This window comes from Pongo pygmaeus, chromosome X (genome assembly GCF_028885625.2).
Source record: "Pongo pygmaeus isolate AG05252 chromosome X, NHGRI_mPonPyg2-v2.0_pri, whole genome shotgun sequence".
NCBI classification, from domain to species: domain Eukaryota; kingdom Metazoa; phylum Chordata; class Mammalia; order Primates; family Hominidae; genus Pongo; species Pongo pygmaeus.
In genome coordinates, this window is record NC_072396.2 from 157247126 (window position 1) to 157271158 (window position 24033).

The 24033-nt window shown below is 36.7% G+C and overlaps 1 protein-coding gene across 3 annotated transcripts in view; it reads right to left on the reverse strand.

The window, feature by feature from the left end:
- GABRA3 (gamma-aminobutyric acid type A receptor subunit alpha3) overlaps positions 1-24033 on the reverse strand; it is a 288046-nt gene that overhangs the window by 190464 nt on the left and 73549 nt on the right. For all 3 annotated transcript variants that reach the window (XM_054472831.2, XM_054472832.1, XM_054472830.2), the window contains exon 2: positions 3820-3985. In XM_054472831.2, coding sequence (XP_054328806.1) covers positions 3820-3959 — 140 coding nt within the window. In that variant the 5' untranslated portion in view covers positions 3960-3985. The remainder of the gene's footprint in view (positions 1-3819; positions 3986-24033) is intronic.

Here is a 24033-nt window from a genome sequence, read left to right on the forward strand (position 1 = left end):
TTTAGTAGTATCATGCCTCAAAAGTATTAATTGCACTGGGCTTGGAGGAAAGTAAGGAAAAAAATGTTTGTAATTCAAGAAACAGAGACCAGGTGTGGTGGCCCACACCTGTAATACCAATACTTTGGGAGGTCAATGTGGGAAGATCTTTTGAGGTCAGGAGTTTGAGATCAGCCTGGGCAAGACAGTGAGATCCTATCTCTACAAAATAATTGTAAAAATTAGCCGCGTGTGGTGGCTTATACCTGTAGTCCCAGCTACTCAGGAGGCTCAGGCAGGAGGATCATGTGATCATGTGAGCCCAGGAGTTTGAAAGTTTGAAGTTACAATGAGCTATGATCACATCACTGCATTCCAGCCTGGGTAGCAGAGTAAGACTCTGTCTTAAAAAAAAAAAAAAAAAAAAGAAAGAAAGAAAGAAAACATGCAGTGATTGCATTGCCTCTTTACTAAAACCAAGCACTTTACTCTGCTTTTTCAGGTAGGATTTCTTGGCCTCCTCCTTGACATAATTACTAAAAACCTAGGCTATCTGGTTTTCTAAGCATCAACAGGATGCTAACAAACCATTGTAAACAGGAGACAAGACGTAAGAACTAACACTGGCCGGGTGCAGTGGCTCATACCTGTAATCCCAGGACTTTGGGAGGCTGAGGCGGGCGGATCACAAGGTCAGGGGTTCAAAACCAGCCTGACCAACATGGTGAAACCCCGTCTCTACTAAAAATACAAAAATTAGCTGGGCGTGGTGGCACGTGCCTGTAATCCCATCTACTCCGGAGGCTGAGGCAGGAGAATGGCTTGAACCCAGGACACGGAAGTTGCAGTGAGCCGAGATCGCGCCATTGCACTCCAGCCTGGGTGAAGAGCAAGACTCCGTCTCAAAAAAAAAAAAAAAAAAAAAAAAAAATTCGAATGAATATAATGAACATGTGCTTAAGAATTTTTTTTTTTTTGTCTGTTTGTTTATTTTTAGAGATAGAGTCTCACTGTGTGGCCATGGCTGGCCTTTAACTCCTGGGCTCAAGAGATCCTTCTGTGTCAGCCACCCAAGTACCTGGGACTATAGGCATGTGCCATGGCATGCAACCGTGAATTTTCTTTCTGATGACCAAAAGTCACAAAGAAATGGGACTATTCTGTTTTAAAAAAATCCTTGTTTAGGGTTATAAGAAAATATGCAATACATTTTTAGAAAACTATATTATCAGAGTTAAAATGTAAAAGGCTTTAACACTTGAAGTGGTAAGGTTAATTTATTTAGAACCTTCATCTTATTTAGAATCTATCATGGCCCAATGAAATGAAATACATGAGGAGTTAACAAAACAGAACTGGTTTTATTTTCTATTTTGGAAGAAAGAACAAAAAGAGTCTTATATACCAAGATTCTAAGGACATACAAGCCCAGTTCTGCAGCCTCAGCCCCAGAGATTACTGTAAAAATGCTGATATAAGATGAAAAGACTCAGAGTACATTAAGATAATCAACACTGCAAAAATAATTAGGAATACTTCCTACTTCAAGATGCATGCTTCCAAGAATATAGGACAATAGCCAAATGTAAAACCAAAAAAAAAAAAAAAAAAGTCACTACCAAGGAATAAAATACCTTGTGTAATATTGAAATATTGCAGGACTAAGAGGTCATTTCTAGTAATGATATTTCTTGGATTAGAAGGGATTTTAAAGTCTAAAAGGAGTTCAACATTGCTGAACACGGTTTGGTGGCAGAAAGACTAAGAAGTAAGGCTAGCAAGGTGGGTAGAAGCTGGGTCCTAGTGGGTTTTATAAAATCATGTTAAAGAGTTTGTACCTTATTATAGGGACAATAGAAAACCATGAAAGGGCTCTAAATAGGGTAGGTATGGTCAAACATGCATTATAGAAAAAATAGTTACAGAGTGGAGGCTAGTTCGGATGGAAACAAGATTTTAGGAAGTAAGACAAGGTTCACGCAGTGGTCCAAGTGGGAGACAACATCAGATTAAACTAGGGTGCTAGCAGAAAAGTTGGAAAAAGGTAGATGAATCCAAGAGATATGAGAGGTAGAAATGACAAATCTTGGTGATTGATTCGATCTGGAGAGTAAAGGGTAGAAAACTGGCAAAAATGATTCCAAGTTTCTGACTTGAGCAACTGGGTACATAGTGGTACCACTGACTGAAACAGGAAAAAAATAGAAGAGGAATATTTTTGTCTGTTTGTTGTTTGTTTTGTTATGTTTGTTCTTTAGGGTGGGGGAGGGAGATGAAGATAATTAAATACATTGGACATGCTTAGTTTAAGAAGTGTGTGGAATAGCCAAGTGGGCATGTTCAGTAGACAGTTGGATATAGAAGTCTGACATTCAAGAGAAGTCTGGAATGAAGATTGAGATGGGAGTCATTGGCATTTACATATATAGGGTAACTACATCATAGAAATGGATTAAATCACTCAGGGGATCTGTAGGGTAAGAAGTGTGCCTAGAACAAAACAATGAAAAACACAAACACCTGAGGGGTGAACAAAAGAAGACTAAAAAGGATCTTTATATCACAAAGGTCTTTGATGTACCTGTGTAGTATTGTGGAAAATATTGTAGAAAGCATAGTCATAAAAGTATAAAGAAAACCAGATGTAGTATTTATTATTGGTATAATACTATTCTTGGATCCCTTTTACTGGGCCAGTGAAATCATCCTGCAGCTACTTTGGAAAATTACTATCTGTTGAAGGGAGTCGCCTCACCTAAAATGTCTGGAAGACTATGCCTTTCTCTAGGGGATCCACAGGCAAAGACTAATTGAGGTGAGAGTACACAAGCTTGGGTCCCTTGCCTCAAAGTAGGACAAATCTTTTCGTGCCATTTATGCCCCATTTCTCCTCATGAGGTCAAATTGAGGCTACACCTTTGCTTTACTTCTTCTCTTTCCCTATCTTCCTTCCCTTACTTCCTTACAGGTTTCTGTTGAAAGTGACCTCTCAATAAATCATTTGCTCAAGAATCCTTGTTTCATACTCTGTTTCTAGAGAACCCAATCAAAACACCAGAGAATTATAGTGTCTCTGAAGCAAAAAAGAATTATTATTAAACTATGTATTTATATTTTATGCATGTTTCTACATGTATTTTTATTTCATAATAAAATGAAGTTAAGGATGGAGAAGTCAACAATATTGGAACGTAAGAACAGAGAAGTGTTCATTTCAGCAACAGAACCAACATTGGCCATCTTGGCTGCAGAAGTTGCCTTAGAGTCTGGGGTTGGAAGTCAGATGGCAGCAAGTGAATGAAAGGGTGAGAGGTAAATAGATGCAATGAAGCATACCACTCCTTCAAGAAATATGGCTATGAAGGGGAGCAAATAATTAAGGCAGTATCTGGAGGGAAGATTTTTAAATTTAAGATGAGTGATTCTTAAACATTATCATGTTCAAATGCTAATGAGCCACAGCCAATAAAAAGGAAAAGGTTGAAGATCTAAGAGAGGAGAGATAAAATTGAGGGCAAAAGAACTATTTTTAATATATTACACTTTAGGTTTTAGGGTACATAAAACCTAAAGTATAATAATAATAATAAATAAATAAATAAATAAGATATTACAGAGGTGATTCAAGCCTGGTCCAGGGTGTTGTCTAAGAAAAAGAAACTTTGAGATCTCTTTCTACTTTGAGAGTCTGAGCCTATGACTTTTTTCTAAATATAATGTAATGTATAAGTATCAGAGACCAGAGTACTTGGGTTCATCTCGGGGAAAACATCAGAAGTTTTGGTCTGAGGCAAACATTTATCACAGTCTTCTTTCATCCTAAGAGTTAGGGGTTCTTACCCGCCAATGTCCTGCTTCACAAAGTCCCCAGGTTCTTGTCGTCTTGATTCCCCTTGACCAGTGGTTCCAGGGAGAATATTAATCAGGAAAAGAATCCCAAGGCTGGTCATGTAATAGTGACTCATTTGTGTGATTATCATCTTCTTAGGCACAAACTTGGAGAGACCTGTGAGATTCACAGTTTAGATAAGGGATAAGAGGTAGAGAGTAGAAAACAAAGGGAGAGAGGAGAAAGAGGTAAAAAAGAGAGAAAGAGATGTTATTAAACTCTATTAGAGCCATTTAACTTCTCTAGTGTTTAGTTACTCAGTGCTTAATTCAACAGTCCCCTTTTCCCAGCTTGTCTATGCCACCAAAATCGCCCCCAACATACCCTTCTCCTAAATATACCAGAGCCCATCCAAGAAAGGATGCATAGTGTAGCGCAAACAGCCCTAAGTCAGTAATCAGGAGTCTGAGGTTACTGCAACATCTCTTTCCTTGGCTTCACCCTATGTGATTAGGTGAATCACAGAACTTCCCTCAGCTTGGGTTACCTCTTATAATCTAAGATCTTAAAAATATTCTCTCATGTCCATTTTATTTCCCTCCAATTCCCTGTTTGATCTTTAGTGTTACAAAGTCCTTTGCCTTGGTTAACTGTGTAATATTGTAGAGAATCCTACTATCCTAGTATATTAAGACCTGGAGTCTTTTTACAGCATTTTTGAGATTGATTCTCATCTTCATAGAGTTAAACAATTTTCCAAAAGATTAAATGGCCTGAAGTGGATAGACTGTTTCCTCTAAATTAGGTTGAGAAAATACTGCATAATGAGACATCATGGCTCTTGAATAAGAATGCAGTATTTCCCCATAAAGAGATATTTGAAAGCAAACTTGTTCCTTTAGATAGGGGACACAACAAAAAGAGAAATCCAAGCCTACTTCCTGACACTGAAATCTCTAAGAGGTCAGCAAATTATACTGGTGATAGAACTAGTGATATGGAGTTCCCTATAAGGAAGGCTGTTTTATGAACTCTGGATCAGTGGAGATTTACCCAAGACATGGGGTTAAGAAAGCAACCAATAAAGTGATGGTTACTTGCTACCTCTAATTTGTGTGGCTTCTTTGAATATGAGACACTGAGAACTTGAAGGAGACCTAACTCTGACCCAACAACATACCCTTTTTCAGTCATATCAGTGAATTAATTTTCAGAGAAAACGGAGGGATATATAACTGGGTTTTTTTTCCAAGAAAGCTTATACAAGAGACCAATATGTAAAACAGATACACATTAAGGAGCTATTCTGCTTGGTGAGATTAAGAACAAAAGTCCTTTTAAATTCACCCCACATGCCTCAAAAAAGCAGCCACTGGATCTATATTAACCTGTCTTCATGAATCTGGTATAGGCATATGAAAAACTACAACAATGGAGAAGATGGACTTCTGACATGATGAAGTGTCAACATTAGAGACAGAGATAATCATAGTATTAGATTGCACCATAGGAAATTGCCAATATTTCACAATTTTGGTTTTACCAAAGAAAGCAATTTCTTATGGTCAACCTAATATAAGACCTGTGACATCCATGCTTCATGAACAATAAAAGAGTTGATGGACATTTTACAGGAGTATACAGGAATGGTACGGTTCAGAAAACCATAGTATATGAGTAAGAAAAGATGGTGCATGATCAGACAACTCTGAGCACAAGTAACTTCCATGGTAAGGGCAGTAACCACGATATATGCTCAAACATTCACAGTGCTTTAGCAGACCTTAATGTTGTGTAATCATATGACAAGAATTAATGTTCAGATAATCATGATACATGAATTGACAACTACTCTACAGGAACAGAGACACTTGGACTAGGATATGAAGTTCAAATTGTAGAAATAATCCATGGAACATAAGACATAGCTATGATGCATGCTTAGAAAACATGAGTCCATGAATAACAATCCTGGGTATAGGAGAAGATGGCCATGCTGTGTAAACAAAGAGATCCATAGTGTGTGTTCAGCTATGCTATTCTACTATATCACTATGTGTTATGTTCAAATTATCATGGTAGATAAGCAGCAAACTATCACACTAAGAATAGATGGCAATTACATAGAATTAAATGCCCATGATTTGGAAAGAGAAAACTAAGACATATACTATGATACATAAAAAGACAACAGTATTACATGAAATCATAACTAAATAAAATGTCTGTGACAGTGAAACAAAGAGCCTTCAAAAATGATCACACATCCATGTAGCTGGAGGCAAATACAGTATATGCATAGACAAACATGATACATGTGAAGAAGCATTTGGTACATCAATTCTTAACCATGATAAATGCACACAGAATATATGTATCATAGCAACCATACTACAGGAATTAAGTGAAATGGTTTAGGAGCAGACTGAGGTGCTATGGAATTAGATTACCATGGTGCAGGAACAGAAAAGGTCATGGTCCATGAGTAGGCAGACATGGTCAAAAAATTTTCACTGTAGCAGAAAGGTAAGATATAGTTGCAAGTGACCATAGTGAAGAATTGGTATCCTTGGGGTAATGATGACGATAGTGAATAAACAGCTATTTGTAGTGTTCGAACACACAAATATAACGCACATATCCATGGTGAATAAAATGAAAATTACATTGAAGGAACATCATACGAATATTCAGACAACCATGATGTACAAGCAGAAGGTAAAACCTAATGCTGATTTTAATCAAGAAGCCAGGCTACGTTGCAAAAATTGACAACCATAGTGTATGCTTATATAAGTACAGTACATTAAAAAAAAACAATGTCCTGTGAGTTTACAGTCAACCATGGCACAAATGCAGATGCCTCTGGTAGGAGCAGATTGGCTATGAAACAGGAGGAGACAACTCTTGTGCAAACTCAGATAATCATGGTGTTAGAAGAGATTATCCATGATACATGAACACATAATCATGACACGTGCTCAGGCCATTATAATATGTAATTGCATGGCCAAATTAGCAAATGATTACCAACCAATTCACCCTACTCAAGAGCTAAAGGAAGGTACAAGGAACAAACAAATAGACGAAAAGATCACTTATAAACTGATGACTTGCAAACTAATATCTTCATTCCAGATATTACCTCGAATCCATATATGTATCTAGATATGGGTTCCAGGAGATAACACACATCTTAAACTCATATCGTAACTCATAAGTAAAACTTAAACCCAGGTTAGGTTTAAGATACCTCTCACAAAACTCTGTATCTAAATGTCTGAGAGACATCCTAAACATAACATTTTCAGATATGAAGTTCAGATATCCACCCCCACACACATATATAGACCTGGTCCTGTGCAGTATTTCCCATCTCAAGTAATAGTGACTCTGCACTTCCATTTGCTCTGATTAAAACTCTAATGTCATTCTTGACTCCCCTTTAACGTTCAAACCACACATCTGATCTATTAACAAGTCTCACTGGCATTCCATTCAAAAGGAAATATATCCATAATAAAGCCATTGATCATTACCTCTGTTGCTACCACTCTAGCTTGTCATCTCTTGTCAAGATCATTGTAAAAGCTTCTTAACTGGTTTTGCTGCCTCTGTCCTTGCTCCCCTAGAGTCTGTTCGCTACACAGTGGGCAGAGGGAAGTTTTAAAGTGGTAAGGCAGATAATTTCTTCTCCCTGCTCAAAATCCTCCCATTTCTTCCCATTTCAAAAGCCTCAGTCTCTTAGCATTTTTTGAGAATACATTATATTATTAACTCTAGTCACCAAGTTGTACAAGAAATCTCTTGGACTTATTCCTCCTATATAACTGAAATTTTGTATCCTTGGGCCAACATCAACCCACCCCAGACCATACCTTCCAGCCCTTGGTAACCACCATTCTACTCTCTGCTTCTATGAAATCACCTTTTTTATATTACTCCACATATAAGTGGCATCATGAGGTATCTGTCTTTCTCTGTATGCCTCATTTCACTTAACATAATGTACTATAGGTTCATCCATGTTGTCACAAATGACAAGATTTCACTCTTTTTGAAGGCTGAATCATATTCCATTGTGTATGTATACCACATTTTCTTTATCCATTAATGCATTAATGGACATTTAGGTTGATTTCATATCTTGGTTATTGTGAATAATGCTGCATTAACATGGAAGTGCATATATCTCTTCAACATACCAATTTAATATCCTTTGGATATATAACCAGTAGTGAGACTGCTGAATCACATAACTCTATTTTTAATTTTTTTTTTTTTTTTTTTTTTGAGACAGAGTCTCGCTCTGTCGCCCAGGTTGGAGTGCAGTGGTGCGATCTCGGCTCAGTGCAAGCTCCATCTCCCTAGTTCACGCCATTCTCCTGCCTCAGCCTCCCAAGTAGCTGGGACTACAGGCACCCGCCACCACGTCCAGCTAATTTTTTGTATTTTTAGTAGAGACGGGGTTTCACCGTGTTAGCCAGGATGGTCTCGATCTCCTGACCTCGTGATCCACCCATCTCGGCCTCCCAAAGTGCTGGGATTACAGGCGTGAGCCACCATGCTAGGCCCTATTTTTAATTTTTTTTTGAGAGAACTCCACATTGTTTTCCATAATGGCTGTGCTAATTTGCATTCCCACCAACAGTGTGTGAAGGTCCCTTTTCTCCACATCCTCTCTAACATGATTGGTCTTTTTGATAATGCCCAGTCTAACAGGTGTGAGGTGATTTACATTTCCTTTAAGATTAGTGATATTGAGAATTTTACCATATACCTATTGGCCATTTGTATGTGTCACCATAAAAGTTATAACTACATGAGAGAATGCATATGCTAATTAGCTGGATTTAGTCATTCCACAATGTGTATATACCTTGAAACATCATCTTGTACATGGTAAATGCATGCAATTTTATCTGTCAATTAATAAATAAAAAAACATATGATCTACAAGGTCTTACATGATCTGATCTCCAAATAGCTTGCTGGTCTCATCCCCTACTACCCTCCCATCTCACACACTCCACTTCAGCCACTGTGGCCTCCTTCACTGCTCATGAAATATGTCAGGTATGCTCCTGCACCAGGGCCTTTGCACCTGCTATCTCCTCTACCCGGGATGTTCTTCCATCCAATTTTCATATAATTTGTTCCCTCACTTCCTTCATAGTGTTATTAAAATATCATCTTTTCATTGAGGGCTTCCCTGGCCACCCTATCTAAAATTTCAAGCCTTCCACACATTCCTCATACATCCTATGCAGTTGTCTGCCCTATTTTTCTTCCTTTGTGTGTAAAAGGAAGAAAAATTGCTTGTTTCTCAGATAGAAAAGCTCAATGGGAATGAGGATTTTGTTTTTTTTTTTTAATTCAAAGATATATGCCCAATGCATAGAAGAATATCTGACAAATAGTGAGTACTTAATAAATACTGAATAAATGAGTGGTATTGTAACTAAGTCACATTCCCAAATGAGGAAAATTGGTTAAGAAGGATAAGGTGTAGGATGGGCTTTGGAACCCGCCAGACTGAAAGGTTACTGGGCACTACCAAATACTAGTTGTGTTAGGCTTTGATGACCTACTTCTTCAATAAAAAATGGGGATACCATCCATCTTGTAAAGGCTGTAAATATTACATAAGATAACATATGTAAAATGCCCAGTTAAACACCTGCTACCGGGATAAGTCTTCTGATAAGTCTCGTGCAAAGACAAATTCATTTTATCACATTTGAGCACCTGCTATGTACAAGGTACAAATATAACCAATTATTCTTTTGGAATTCCTAAAACTTCTTTATTTCAGTACCTAGAAACCACCAGATACTGACATTATGCTTACAAATGTCCCTGTTTGCGTGACATGAAGACTGTCTGCCAGAACTTTACCTGAACAAAATAATTGCATGTGTTGTTACCCAGATACTACAAAGCCAACTCTGCCATTTGTCACAACTTGTCACCAGAGTTTCATTTAAGGGCATCTAATTCCACCTAGCCTCAAAGCACTGTCATTCATAAAGGTTTTCAAGAAAAAACATCTTAGTTTCAATTCTGGATATACCACATAGAAATTTGAAATTGGGCTGGTTATTTGACTCAATATTCTAATCCAAATAATGGATTAATTAATCCATTGTTGTTATAAGAATTAAATAATCTAATTCATATGTAGCATTAGCCTTAAGCTTGATATATAGTAAATTTTGGTCACTGTAAACTACAGGTCTATTATTTGACCTCTTTTCCTCCAGTGAGCCTCAGCTCTACCCTAATCCAGTTGTCCCTTCCGTGGCCATATCCTAAGACTTGTCATTACAAGTCCATGATCTTGAATCACTCTCTGACCACATATTTCCAACATTTTTCATCTAGTGCCTTCATACTGTCAATTCTTCTATCCACATCCACCCATTCCACCCCACTCCACGGATTTCTAATCTATTGATCTTACAGTCTTAGAATTGCTCATCATCATCTTCACGTTCTCATTTCCTTTCTTACCCTGCTTGGATAACATACATAGTCCATAATTAAAATCAGTATAATCATTCTCTGGTATACACCCTGAATACACTTGCATCTCTCATACTGTATTGTACCTGCCTGGAAAAACATAAACCTTGATCAAATCCAACTCTCTATCTACAAATAAGCACTTTAATATATCTGGAAAAATCTGCATAACGCCTGACTGGCCTCTCTTTAAATTTTTTTCAACATACTTCAATGTCCCATGATCATTTTGCACTTGCCAAACCAATTCACTCTCCCACTCTCAGAGATAATATTTTACTTTCTTTTCTCTCTGGGAGAAGAAATAACTCTTTTCCCAGAATCTCTGCAAATAGCTTTGCTTCTTATTTTACCAAGCAATCAAAAGACCATGTGCTCTTCTTCCTAATATCAACTATACCAACCTACCAGAATGTCAGCCATATACTTTAACCTTTTCCCTGTTACCAGGAGTGTCTGCTCCTATCTAATGCAAGCACCCCCACATGTGCCCTGGGTCCCATTTCCTGCCTCCTGGTCAAATGTATTATTTGGTTATTGTCTCATCTCTCCCACACTTGTCAGTTTGTCCCTCTATACTGGCTGATTCCTTGCAGCATAAAAGTGATGCAATATCATCGATCATTTTGAAAAAAAAAATCATCCCTTGACCTGACATTCCTCCAACTCTTTCTCAATTTTTCTGCCTGCCTTTTATGGTAACCCATTTCAATAATTATCTCTATCTCAACTTCCTCAACAATCATTCCCTCATACTATCTATATCAATCAAGTATTTTCATCTATCACTCCACTGAATCCACTCAGTATTAATTCATTCAAAATTTATGGAGTATCATCTATGTACCAGGCACCATTCTAAGTCCTAGGAATACAGCAGTGAACAAAACAGCCAAAAAGTGAATCAATGAAGAAAAACAAGAACACGGGACCAAGGACTCTTCTCTTACATATCAAAGCCATCCCTATCCGATCCATATCCATACCTTGATTTCTCTCTTCCATGCCCTATATTCAAACTATCAGCTTATCTTGTTGATTTTGGAACAGATCCAGACTGTGACCACTTTTCACTACTTTCATTGCCCCCTAGCTGTTCCAAACCACCCCCATGACTGCAATGAATGGCTAACTTCTCTCTCTGCTGCAACTCTTGCCCCCTTATCGTCCATTCTCTGGACAGTAGTCAGAATGAGGGGTTTTTAGAAAAAAAAATATATGTCAGACTCACTCTCTTCTCAAACTTTCCTAGTGGATATTTTCGGAATCCTAAGTATTTGCCATGACCTATAAGAATCTACTTTATTTGACCACTGGCTACCTCTAAAACCTCATCTCTTTCTACTTTCGGTCTCCCCTACTCATACCAATTCACACTTGTTTTCCTAATATTCCTTGAAAACACCCAGCCTTAAGGGACTTTGTACTTGCTCTTTCCTCTGACATAAATGCTTTTCCCATATATCTCTTTGCCTCCTTATCCAATTCCACTTTCTTATGGGATATATGACTACGCAAAATTACATTATGTACTTACTTATTTCCATTTCTCCCATTGGATATAAGCTTCATTAGTGCAGGAACTTAACTCTAACTCTGGGCCATAGAGTAGAGCCTAGCACATGACTGTTACTCAATAAAATATTTGTTGGAAAAAAAAGAGTGAATTTTTTCATGAGTTCATGCTCACACAACTCTGGGCATCCTTTTCTTCTCAGAGATATAATCTCAAGACTATCCTACTTTTCTAAAATCTTTCCCCCATGCCCTTTCAATCCTTCATTTTATGGAAAACAAATTCTCCTATGCTCTCAACTTTTTAAAGGAAAACTCTTCTGTTCTCTTTGCCTTAAATAAATTGGGCTTTATATTATAGACACTACTTCATTAACTTTCCTCTGAAGTGTGGCATGTGCATACTCCCATATATTATGCAACTGAGACAAGATGAGAACTATCTCATTCTTTCAATGCCACATTGAAACCATCTCTCATCTATGCATGTGCACCACAGTCCTTCTGATTTGAGGTTCATGCCTCCTATCTGTATCACTCTCTGCCTTTCAGTCTTACGTCTGCCTCCTTGTAGACTCCCGACATTGATTCGGAAACTATGCTCAGTTCATACTTCTATCTTTTTGTGGCTTTTCTGTATACTATTTTTTCTTCAACTTTCATTTTAAGTTCCAGGGTACATGTGCAGGATGTGCAGGTGTGTTACATAGGTAAACATGTGCCATGATAGTTTGCTGCACAGATCAACCCATCATCTAAGTATTAAGCCCAGAATTCATTAGGTATTCTTCTTGATGCTCTTCTTCCCCCAACCCACTGTGGAGAGGCCCCAGTGTATATTGTTCCTCCCTGTGTGTGCAACGAACATACACGTGTATGTATCTTTATAATAAAGTGATCTCTATTCCTTTAGGTATATACCCAGAAGTGGGATTGCTGGGTCAAATGGTATTTCTGCTTCTAGATCTTTGAGGAATTGCCACACTGTCTTCCACAGTGGTTGAACTAATTACATTCCCATCAGCAGTGTAAAAGTATCCCTTTTCCTCTGCAACTTTGCCAGCATCTATTGTTTCTTCACTTTTTAATGATTGCCATTCTGACTGGCATAAGATGATATCTCAAAGTAGTTTTGATTTGCATTTCTCTTTTTTTATTATTATTATGCTTTAACTTCTAGGGTACATGTGCACAACGTGCAGGATTGTTACATATATATACATGTGCCATGTTGGTTTGCTGCACCCATTAACTTGTTATTTACATTAGGTATTTCTCCCAATGCTATCCCTCCCCCCTCCCCCCACCCTACAACAGGCCCTGGTGTGTGATGTTCCCTGCCCTGTGTCCAAGTGTCCTCATTGTTCAATTCTCACCCATGAGTGAGAACATGCGGCGTTTGGTTTTCTGTCCTTGGGATAGTTTGCTCAGAATGATGGTTTCCAGCTTTATCCATGTCGCTATAAAGGACACGAACTCATCCTTTTTTATGGCTGCATAGTATTCCGTGGTGTGTATGTGCCACATTTTCTTAATCCAGTCTATCATTGATGGACATTTGCATTTCTCTAATGATCAGTGATGTTGAGCATTTTTTCATATGTTTGTGGGCCACATGAACGTCTTGTGAGGAGTGTCTGTTCATGTCCTTTGCCCACTTTTCAATGGGGTTTTTTGCTTGTAAATTTGTTTAGATTCCTTGTAGACTCTATACAGCAAACCTTTGTCAGATGGATAGATTGCAAACATTTTCTCCCATTCTGTAGGTTGTCTGTTCACTCTGATGATAGTTTCTTTTGTTGTGGAGAAGCTCTTTAGTTTAGTTAGATACCATTTGTCAATTTTTCCTTTTCTTTCTTTTTTTTTTTTTTTTTTTTTTTTTTTTTTTTTTTTTTTTTTTGAGATGGAATCTCGCTCTGTCACCCAGGCTGGAGAGGCTGGAGTGCAGTGGCACGATCTCCACTCACTGCAAGCTCCACCTCCTGGGTTCACGCCATTCTCCTGCCTCAGCCTCCCGAGTAGCTGGGACTACAGGCACGTGCCACCACACCTGGCTGATTTTTTGTATTTTTAGTAGAGACAGGGTTTCACTGTGTTAGCCAGGATGGTCTCGATCTCCTGACCTCGTGATCTGCCCGTCTTGGCCTCTCAAAGTGTTGGGATTACAGGTGTGAGTCACTGCGCTTGGCCCAATTTTTGCTTTTGTTGCAATTGCTTTTGATGCTTTCGTCATGAAATGTTTGCCTATGCCTATATCCTGAATGGTATTACCTAGATTTTCTTCTAGGATTTTCTTCATTTTATAGTTTTTGGTTTTACATTTAAGTCTTTAATCCATCTTGAGTTAATTTTTGTATAAGGTATAAGGAAGGGGTCCAGTTCCAATTTTCTGCATATGGCTAGCCAGTTCTCCCAGCACTATTTATTAAATAGGAAATCCTTTCCACATTGCTTGTTTTTGTCAAGTTTGTCAAAGATCAGATTATCGTAGGTGTGTGGTCTTTTTCCTGAGTTCTCTTTTCTGTTCCATTGGTCGATGTGTCTGTTCTTGTGCCAGTACCATGTTCATGGATAGGAAGAATCAATACCATGAAAATGGCCATACTGCCCAAAGTAATTTATATTCCCATTAAACTACCATCGACATTCTTCACAGAATTAGGAAAAACTACTTTAAAATTAATATGGAACCAAAAAAGAGCCCAAATAGTTAATCCTAAGCAAAAAGAACAAAGTTGGAGGCATCACACTTCCCCGCTTCAAACTATACTACAAGGCTACAATAACCAAAGTTCATGCTTTTCATATCCCTCTGTCATTTTCAGTATTTCACTATTTGTGTAGATAATATATCTATCATAGTTATTTGATCTGCACAATCTCTATGACTTTCTCTTCCATTCAATCACACCCTGTATCTTATGCATAATTGCTCCTATATCACAAATATTAAACTATGGTATTTGATGTTTGACCTTATTCTGTTATTCTTCTAGTTTATAAACTTTTACTCCTACTCCACTTGCTCTTTGAAATTAGTGTTCCAGTCTGTTGATCCTTTCATTGTCACCCAGGCTCTTGGGTTTGCCTAGTGTTACTTCCTTTCATTTCAAGGCTAGATCCAAAGTAAATTACTTGGACTACTCTTTCAGCACCTTGTTTATATGACCTTCCACTGTATTTGTCTAGAAACCCTATTTGGGATCAATCCACAAAGAATCTGTTTTCTCTTAGACTGATGAAAGCAGCTGAAGAAAATTCCACAATAAATCCATTATTTCCAATACCAGCATTCTTCAATAATCCTTCAATTTGTCGTAAACCAGTCCTCTTCCCTATTCCTCTCAACTATTTTAAACCTTTGTCATTCTTCTCAAGTTGCCTATTTAAAGAAACTAGTATATTCTTTCAGTAAAAAGTCAAGATGATCAGAAGAGACAAACCACCCATATTAGACACTAGCTAATTATTAATGCCGCATTCATATCCCCTTGGATCTCTTCACCAGTTTCATATACCCTGACTCCATTCAGCCTTCCCTCCCAAAAGGCAGCATCTGCATTTCTTTGTCTGAGGATTAGAGCTGTCCTCAGGTTGCTGAAACTAACTTTTGCCTGTGCACATTGACAATCAGAATTGCCTGAGAATTTGAGTTTCCAAACTAGGGCAGCCCTAAACTAAGACTGACAGATATAGAAGTACAAACAATGCAGCTCCCTGATAGGGACAACAGTGAGGTGTGACCCACACAGTTTCCATGGCACTTTGCTTGATACATTACCCTTGCTTGGCCACCCTCACTTCCTTGCCCCACTTCCCAAAACTCTTATTTTTTTTTTTTCTGGGAACACTTCCCAATAAAGTACCTTCATATGAATCCTAATCTCAGAGCCTGCTTGTGTGAAACCCAATTTAAGACATCAGCTTGTCTCAACCTACAAAATTAACTCACTTTTATATTTATCCTTACTTTTTCTTTTTGTTTCAGAAAATGAGGTGAACCTTCCCAATCTTAGGATAATCTCTCAACCTAAGCTCCTGACCTCATCAACTTTTTTCCTTTCCATCGACTCTCTTTCTCACCTATATCCTAAATCTCTTGTTCTCTAATGACTCCTTTCTCTTAGATATAAACATAATAAAATTTCTTCCACTGTAAGAGAAATTGTACCAATATATTTTTTTCTAGCTGTTACCTTCTTTCTTTTATCAAGTTTCTTGAACTAGTAATTTATAATTGTTTACTCCAGCTTAATTGCCTTCTGTTTATTTTTTAATCATCTACGTTCTGCCTTCTTCCTTACTGAATTTAATGTTACCAATCTAATTACACTGCAGTTCTGTCTATTTCTATTCAATATTTTTGTGGGTTTCTATATGGATATCTCTAATTTAGGGCTCCTTGCCTCTGAGTTAACACAACTGAAAATATATCACCTCTGAAATTCTCATTAAAAGAGACAGGAATAACAGAAAACAGTGGGTGGAAGGAAGTTTGATTGTCAAGAATAATGGAAAAAAGGCAAAAATCCAATGTCTAAAAGGGAATTTGATTATATACATTGCTATTGAGAATGGATTCAGATAAACATTCTTGTACTATACAACACATGTTTCATCTTCTAAAAATACCCAAAGACTGTTAGAAAAAGACAAACCAACATCACATAAACACCGTAATTTAGAAACCTAGGAGCTGAGCTAGCAAAAAATGTATGTGGTCATTCCATGATATAATATATTTTGTACTGTACTCTTCTGTGAGGTATATATAGGTATACTTGCTGTTCTTTACCCATCCCCACTATTAGCAACAACTCATAAAACCTTCTGCTTTCAGTAATAATACTGCAGACTAAACAAAATAAAAATTTAGAAATGAAAGAAATTGGGTGTTAATGTAAATTAACACAACACTCAGTTTGCAATGATTAAGCCGACAAATATGAAGACAGATTCAAACATCATAATTAACACAACAGAATAAACAGAAATTGAAATTTGTTCTCTAAATAACACCATCTCAAGAATAATTAAGGCAGCAAAACTATAAAGCAAAACTTTATTTTGGGGAGAATAAACCCAAAATTGTACAGATGGATAAATTAATAAATTGCCATTACTCAATGTCTTTATGATTAAATAAGAGAGAAAGAAAAACAACCTAAGGAAATTTAAAGAAAAAAAAGAAAATAAAAACAGCAATCCAAGGAAAAGTAAGAGAAAATAAATACAGAGCTACCAAACCATGTTGTAGTTTTGACAGCCTCATAGAGCAAGGAGTGCATAAACCAAAGCCTAGAATTTTCAAGTGGTGTGGAGTCTGACAACATGCATGCACACACATACACACAAACACATGCTACAATTTCAGATTATCGATGAATCAGAAGCAAGCCTATGTATCTTCTTCAAACCCCAGGAGACTGCAAAAGAGTTGCTTTAGTTTGAAAAGGGCATAGACAAATTAAGACAAATAAAACAGACAAAACGATCCCCCTGCAAAAGGGTTTAAACCACAAGCAGGCCTCTCTTACTCTCTTAAGTTTGCAACTCTAATTCACATTAATGTTTGATCCAATAAATCTCAAGTCATGAATTTAATTTAAAGTACCTGCAGATTGTGCCTCAGGTGACCTGCAGAAGTAAACATAAATCATCACTAGAAAATGACATTTTTGTATTAGGCTTTGGGAAACCCGCATAAATAATTTTTCACAGACGTTGGTCGGTATACAGAGAAAGATCACTAAAACGAGGAATCTAGGCACAATGAGAGAGAAACAACAGAAACAGCTAGAGCAGAAAGCAAATCCCCATACTTCAGATATTGAATTTATCAGGTGCATATTATATAAAAGGTTTAGGACCTCCACCAAAAGAAGTTTAAAATATCTGCAGAGAACAGGACATTTAAACAATAAACTAGATGATTTTATTAAAGAATCAAATACAACTTCCAGATATAAAAAGACTTTAGAAAGTAAAATGTGTGTATTACTAAGACACCCACTAAATCTAAATAAAAATAGACTGTATGTCTTCTATACTAGAAGAGGAGAAAAAATGATTTAAAAGCTATCAATCCAAATATAAAATAAATAAATGAAAAAAACACACACACAAAAGGAAAATGAACATAAAATGGGCAAGCTAAATAGAAAGCATTAAAAGAAGATGACAGTTTCAAACCCAGATATATCAGCGATTTTTTACATGTAAAGGAACTAAAGGCTCCGGTGCAAATAAAAAAGTTATCAGAAAGATTAAAAGTAATTAAAACTAAATTAACTACATATTGTTTATGAGTCATATCTAAAACATAAGAAAACAGAAAAGTTGACAGTATATATGTTATGTAATTATTAACCAAAAAATCATCTATTTTTTAACAAGAAATAAAGACTTTTATGTGAAAGGTTTTACTAGAAATAATGAGAAAAAAGGTTCAACTTACCAGGGAGATATAATAAATTTCTATACACCTAATAATGAATATTCAAAATATATAAAGCAAAATTAACAAAACTACACAAAACACAGATGTCTCTCATCATAACATATCTCTTTCAGAAATTAACATATTAGAGAGAGTAAAGAAGTTAGGACAGATATAGATTTGAACAAGATCGAGTAACAAATCTGACCTCATGGAAATATGGAGAATACCGTACCCATTGATGGCAAAAGAAAATACACATTTAAAAAATCTCATTAGGTATAGTTACAAAAATGTACAAGGCTATAAAGAAAATCACAACAAATTTCAATTATTAAAATAATATAGGATATCTTATCCTGCCACATGCAATTAAGGTAGAAATTAGTAATTAGGTGATAATGATAACATTGATAAGTGGTTGAAAATTAAGAAAACACTTCTAAATAACTCATGGTGAAATAAAATCAAAATACACATTAGAACATATTCTTAACTGTACAACAACAAAATTACTATCAAAATTATGGCATACAGCTTACACAGGACTTAAGGAAAGCCATGTAGCCTGAAACACGTATATTAAAAAGATAAAAAAAATGTAATGAGCTAAGCACCTAGTTCAATCAGAAAGAATAAGATTAAAATAAGCCCCAAAAGAAAGAAAATTATAATTAAAATATGATGATAAATTTTTGAAATAGAAAATAACACAATAGATATTTACTATCACTTCCTTTTCTTTGGGCTTATTTTTTGATTGGTTGATAAAATTTGACAAAGGAATTCCAAAATTTATATGGAAATGCAAAGCAAACAATAGCCTCTTGAAGTTTTGAAGAATAAGGCAAAAGGACTTTACCAAATATCAGGACTGATATTATTTTTAATTGACAAATCATTGTTGTATACATTTATAGGGTACAATGTGATTTTTTTTTTTTTTTGAGATGGAGTCTTGCTCTGTCACCCAGGCTGGAGTGCAGTGCCACGATCTAGGCTCACTGCAACCTCCGCCTCCCGGGTTCAAGCGAGTCTCGTGCCTCAGCCTCCTGAGTAGCTGGGATTACAGGCGTCCACCACCATGCCTGGCTAATTTTTGTATTTAAATGTGATGTTTTGATATACGTATACATGTGGAATGATTAAATCAAGATGATTAACATATCGATCACTTTTCTTACCTATCATCTTTTTATGGTAAGACATTTGAAATTTACTCCTTCATTTTGAAATATACAATACATTATTACTGACTACAGTTGCCCTGCTGTGCAATAGATCTCAAAACCTATTCCTCCTGTCTATCGGAAACATTGTACCCTTTGATCAACAACTTTCCATTCCTTTCTCTCTACCCCACTCAATCTCTGGTAAGTATCATTCTACTCTGCTTCTATGAGTTCAACTTTTTTAGATTTCACATAAAAGAGAATGTGCTATTGGTCTTTCTGTTCCTGGCTTATTTCAGTTAGCATAATATCCTTCAGGTTCATCTATATTGTCACAAATGGCAAGATTTCCTTCTTCATTAAGGCTAAATAGTATTCCATTGTGTGTATATACCACATTTTCTTTATCTATTCATCTGTGGATGGCCACTTAGGTTGCTACCAAATCATGGCTATTGTGAACAGTGCTGCAACAAACATGGGAGTGCAGATATCTCTTCAATATATTGATCTCCTTCTTTTGGGGTATATACCCACAAGTAAGGTTACTGGATCATATGGTAGTTCTATTCTTAGTTTTTTGAGGAACTTCTGTATCATTTTTGATAATGTAATTTACATTCCCACCAACAATGTGCAAGAGTTCCCTTTTCTCTGTATCATTGCCAGCACTTATCTTTCATCTTTTTGATAAAAGCCTGTCTTACAGGTGTGAGGTGATATATCATTGCTATGATATGAATATGGTTTGTCTAGCCCCACCAAGCTTATACTGAGATTTGATGCCCAGTGTGGCAGTGTTGGGAGGTGGGGTCTAGTGAAAGATGTTTGGGTCATGGGGGCAGATCCCTCATTAATGACTTAGTGCTGTTCTAGCAGTAGTGAGTGAATTCTTTCTCTCTCAAGTCTGGATTGGTTCTTGGGGAAATAGATTAGTTCCTAGGAGAGTGAATTGTTATAAAGCTAGGACACCCCTCAGATTTTATCTCCTTTTGCACATGCCGGCTTCCCTTTGACTTTCTCTGTCACATTTCAGCACAACACAAAAGCCCTGACCAGCAGCCAGTGGATGCTGACACCATGCTTCTTGCACAGCCTACAGAACTGTGAGCAAAATAAACTTCTTTTCTTTATGAATTACCCAGCCTCAGGTATTCCTTTATAGAAACACAAAATTAGCTGAGACATTGATTGTGCTTTTAATTTGCATTTCCCTGAAGAGTAGTGATGCTGAGCATTTTTTTCATGTACTTGTTTGCCATTTGTATATGTTCTTTTGAGAAATGTCTGTTCAAGTTCTTTGCCCATTTTTTGATCCAGTTATTTGTTTTCTTGCTATTGAGTTGTTTGAGTTCCTTATGTATTTTGGATACTAACCTCTTATCAGATGCATGGTTTGTAAATATTTTCTCTCATTCAGGGGGCTGTCTTTTTTTAATATATTTAAGCATTTATTTAGTCATATTGATACTTGTTTCTTTTTTATTATATATACTTTAAGTTCTGAGGTACATGTGCAGAATGTGGAGGTTTGTTACATAGGTGCCATGGTGGTTTGCTGCACCCATCAAACTGTCATCTACATTAGGTATTTCTCCTAACGCTATCCCTCCCCTAACCCCCCCACCCACCAACAGGCCCTGGTGTATGACGTTCCCCTCCCTGTGTCCATATGTTCTCATTGTTCAACTCCCACTTATGAGTGAGAACATGCGGTGTTTGGTTTTCTGTTCTGGTGTTAATTTGCTGAGAATGATGGTTTCCACCATCATCTATGTCCCTGCAAAGGATATGAACTTATTGTTTTTTATGGCTGCATAGTATTCCATGGTGCATATGTGCCACATTTTCTTTATCCCCTCTATCATTGATGGGCATTTGGGTTGGTTCCAAGTCTTTGCTATCATGAACAGTGCCGCAATAAACATACGTGTGCAATCTATCCATCTGACAAAGGGTTAATATCCAGAATCTACAAAGAACTTAAACAGACTTACAAGAAAAAAACAAATAACCCCATCAAAAAGTGGGCAAAGGATATTAACAGAGACTTCTCAAAAGAAGACATTTATGCAGCCAAAAAACATATGAAAAAAGTTCATCATCACTGGTTATTAGAGAAACGCAAATCAAAACCACAATGAGATACCATCTCACACCAGTTAGAATGGCGATCATTAAAAAGTCAAGAAACAACAGATGCTGGAGAGGATGTGGAGAAATAGGAATGCTTTTACATGGTTTGTGGGAGTGTAAATTAGTTTAACCACTGTGGAAGACAGTGTGGCGATTCCTGAAGGATCCAGAACTAGAAATATCATTTGACCCAGCAATCCCATTACTGGGTATATACCCAAAGGATTATAAATCATTCTACTATAAAGGGAGTTGCCTCTTTACTGTGTTGTTTCCTTTGCTGTGCAGAGACTTTTTAATTTGATGGCATCTTGTCTATTTTTGCTTTTGTTGCCTGTGCTTTTGGGGTCATAGACAAAAAAGTATTGCCCAGACCAATGTCATAGAGCTTTTTCTCATGTTTTTTTCTAGTTGTTTTATAGTTGTAGGTCTTATGTTTAAGTCTCCAATCTATTGGAGCTGATTTTTTAATATGGTGTGAGATGAGGGTCCAATTTCATTCTTTGGCACGTGTATATTCAGTTTTCCCAACACTATTTATTAAAGAGACCATCCTTTACTCATTGCATGTTCTTGGCACCTTTGTCAAAAATCAAAGGACCATAAATATATGGGCTTATTTCTGGGCTTCCTATCCTGTTCCATTGGTCGATGTGTCTCTTTTTATGCCAGTACCATATTGTTTTGATTGATTACAATTGCTTTATAATAGACTTTGAAATCAAGGACAGTGATGCCTTCACATTTGTTCTTTTTGCTCAAGATTATTTTGGCTATTCTGGATCTTTTGTAGTATCATATAAATTTAACGATTTTTTTCAATACCTTAATACCAAAGCTAGACAAGAACACACACACATACAAAGAAAATTACAGGCCAGCCAGGCATGGTGGCTCACACCTGTAATCCCAGCACTTTGGGAGGCTGAGGCAGGCAGATCACGAGGTCAGGAGATCGAGAGCATCCTGGCTAACACGATGAAACCCTGTCTCTACTGAAAATACAAAAAAAATTAGCCGGGCATGGTGGCGGGCACCTATAGTCCCAGCTACTTGGGAGGCTGAGGCAGGAGAATGATATGAACCCGGGAGGTGGAACTTGCAGTGATCTGAGATCGCGCCACTGCACTCCATCCTGGGTGACAGAGTGAGACTCCATCTCAAAAAAAAAAAAAAAAGAAAAAGAAAATTACAAGCCAATATCCCTGATAAATATAGACTCAAAACCATTCAACAAAACATTAGCAAAGCAAATTCAATAACACATTAAAAGAATCATTTACCATGATCAACTGGGATTTATGTCTACTAGAATGCAAAGATGGTTTAACACATGCAAATTAAAAACTTATGATACTCCATATTAAGAAAGCAAAGGGTAAAATCCCTATGATCATCTCAATCAACTTAGAAAAAGAATTTGACAAAATTCAACACTCTCATGATTACAAAAAAAAAAAACCCTCGATAAAGGCCATACATGCCAAACCTGCAGCTAACATCATTCTTGACAGCGAAAAGTTAAAAGTTTTTCCTCTAATATCAGAAACAAGACAAGGATGCCCACCCTTGCCACTTCTTTTCAGCTTAGTAAAAGAATTTCTAGCCAGAGCAATTAAGCAAGAGAAAGAATTAAAAAGCATTCTCAATGGAAAGGAAGAGGCAAAATTGTCTCTAGTTACAGATGACATAATTTTTATATGTGGAAAACCCTACAGACTCCACCACACACACAAAAAAAGAAAAACCTATTCAGGCCGATTAACAAACTCAGTAAAGTTGAAGGATACAAAATACCCTTACAAAAATCAGGAGCCTTTCTACGTACTATGAACAAACTATCCAAAAAGAAAAATCAAGAAAACAATCCCATTTATAACAGCAACAAAAATATATTGGGTGTAAATTTAGCCAAGTAGTTAAAAGACCTGTATACTGAAAACTATAAAACACTGATGAAAGACATTGAAGAAAACACAAATAAATGGAAAGATAGCTCATGTTCATAAATTGAAAGAATAATGTTTTTCAATCTCCATACTACCCAAAGCGATCTACAGATTTAATGAAAACCTTACCAAAATACCAATGACATTTTTCAGAGAAATAGAAAAAAGACTATTTAAAAAAAATTAATTAGCACAGAGGGTATTGGTGCCAGAAGAGACAAACAAATGGCATTGAATAGGGAGTTCAGAAACAGATATAGGTTTATAAGACAATTGATTTGTGACTAAAGTAGCACCAAAGACTTTCTGGCAAATACAGGCTTTTCAATAAATGGTTGTAGGACAATTTGCTATTTTCAAAATTTATACAAAATTAAATTGTAACCTTACCCATGGCATACAAAAATGTACTACAGGTGGATTGAAGATCTAAATATGAAAGGCAAAATGATAAAGCCTGTACAATAGAAATGAACTTCTTCACAGAGT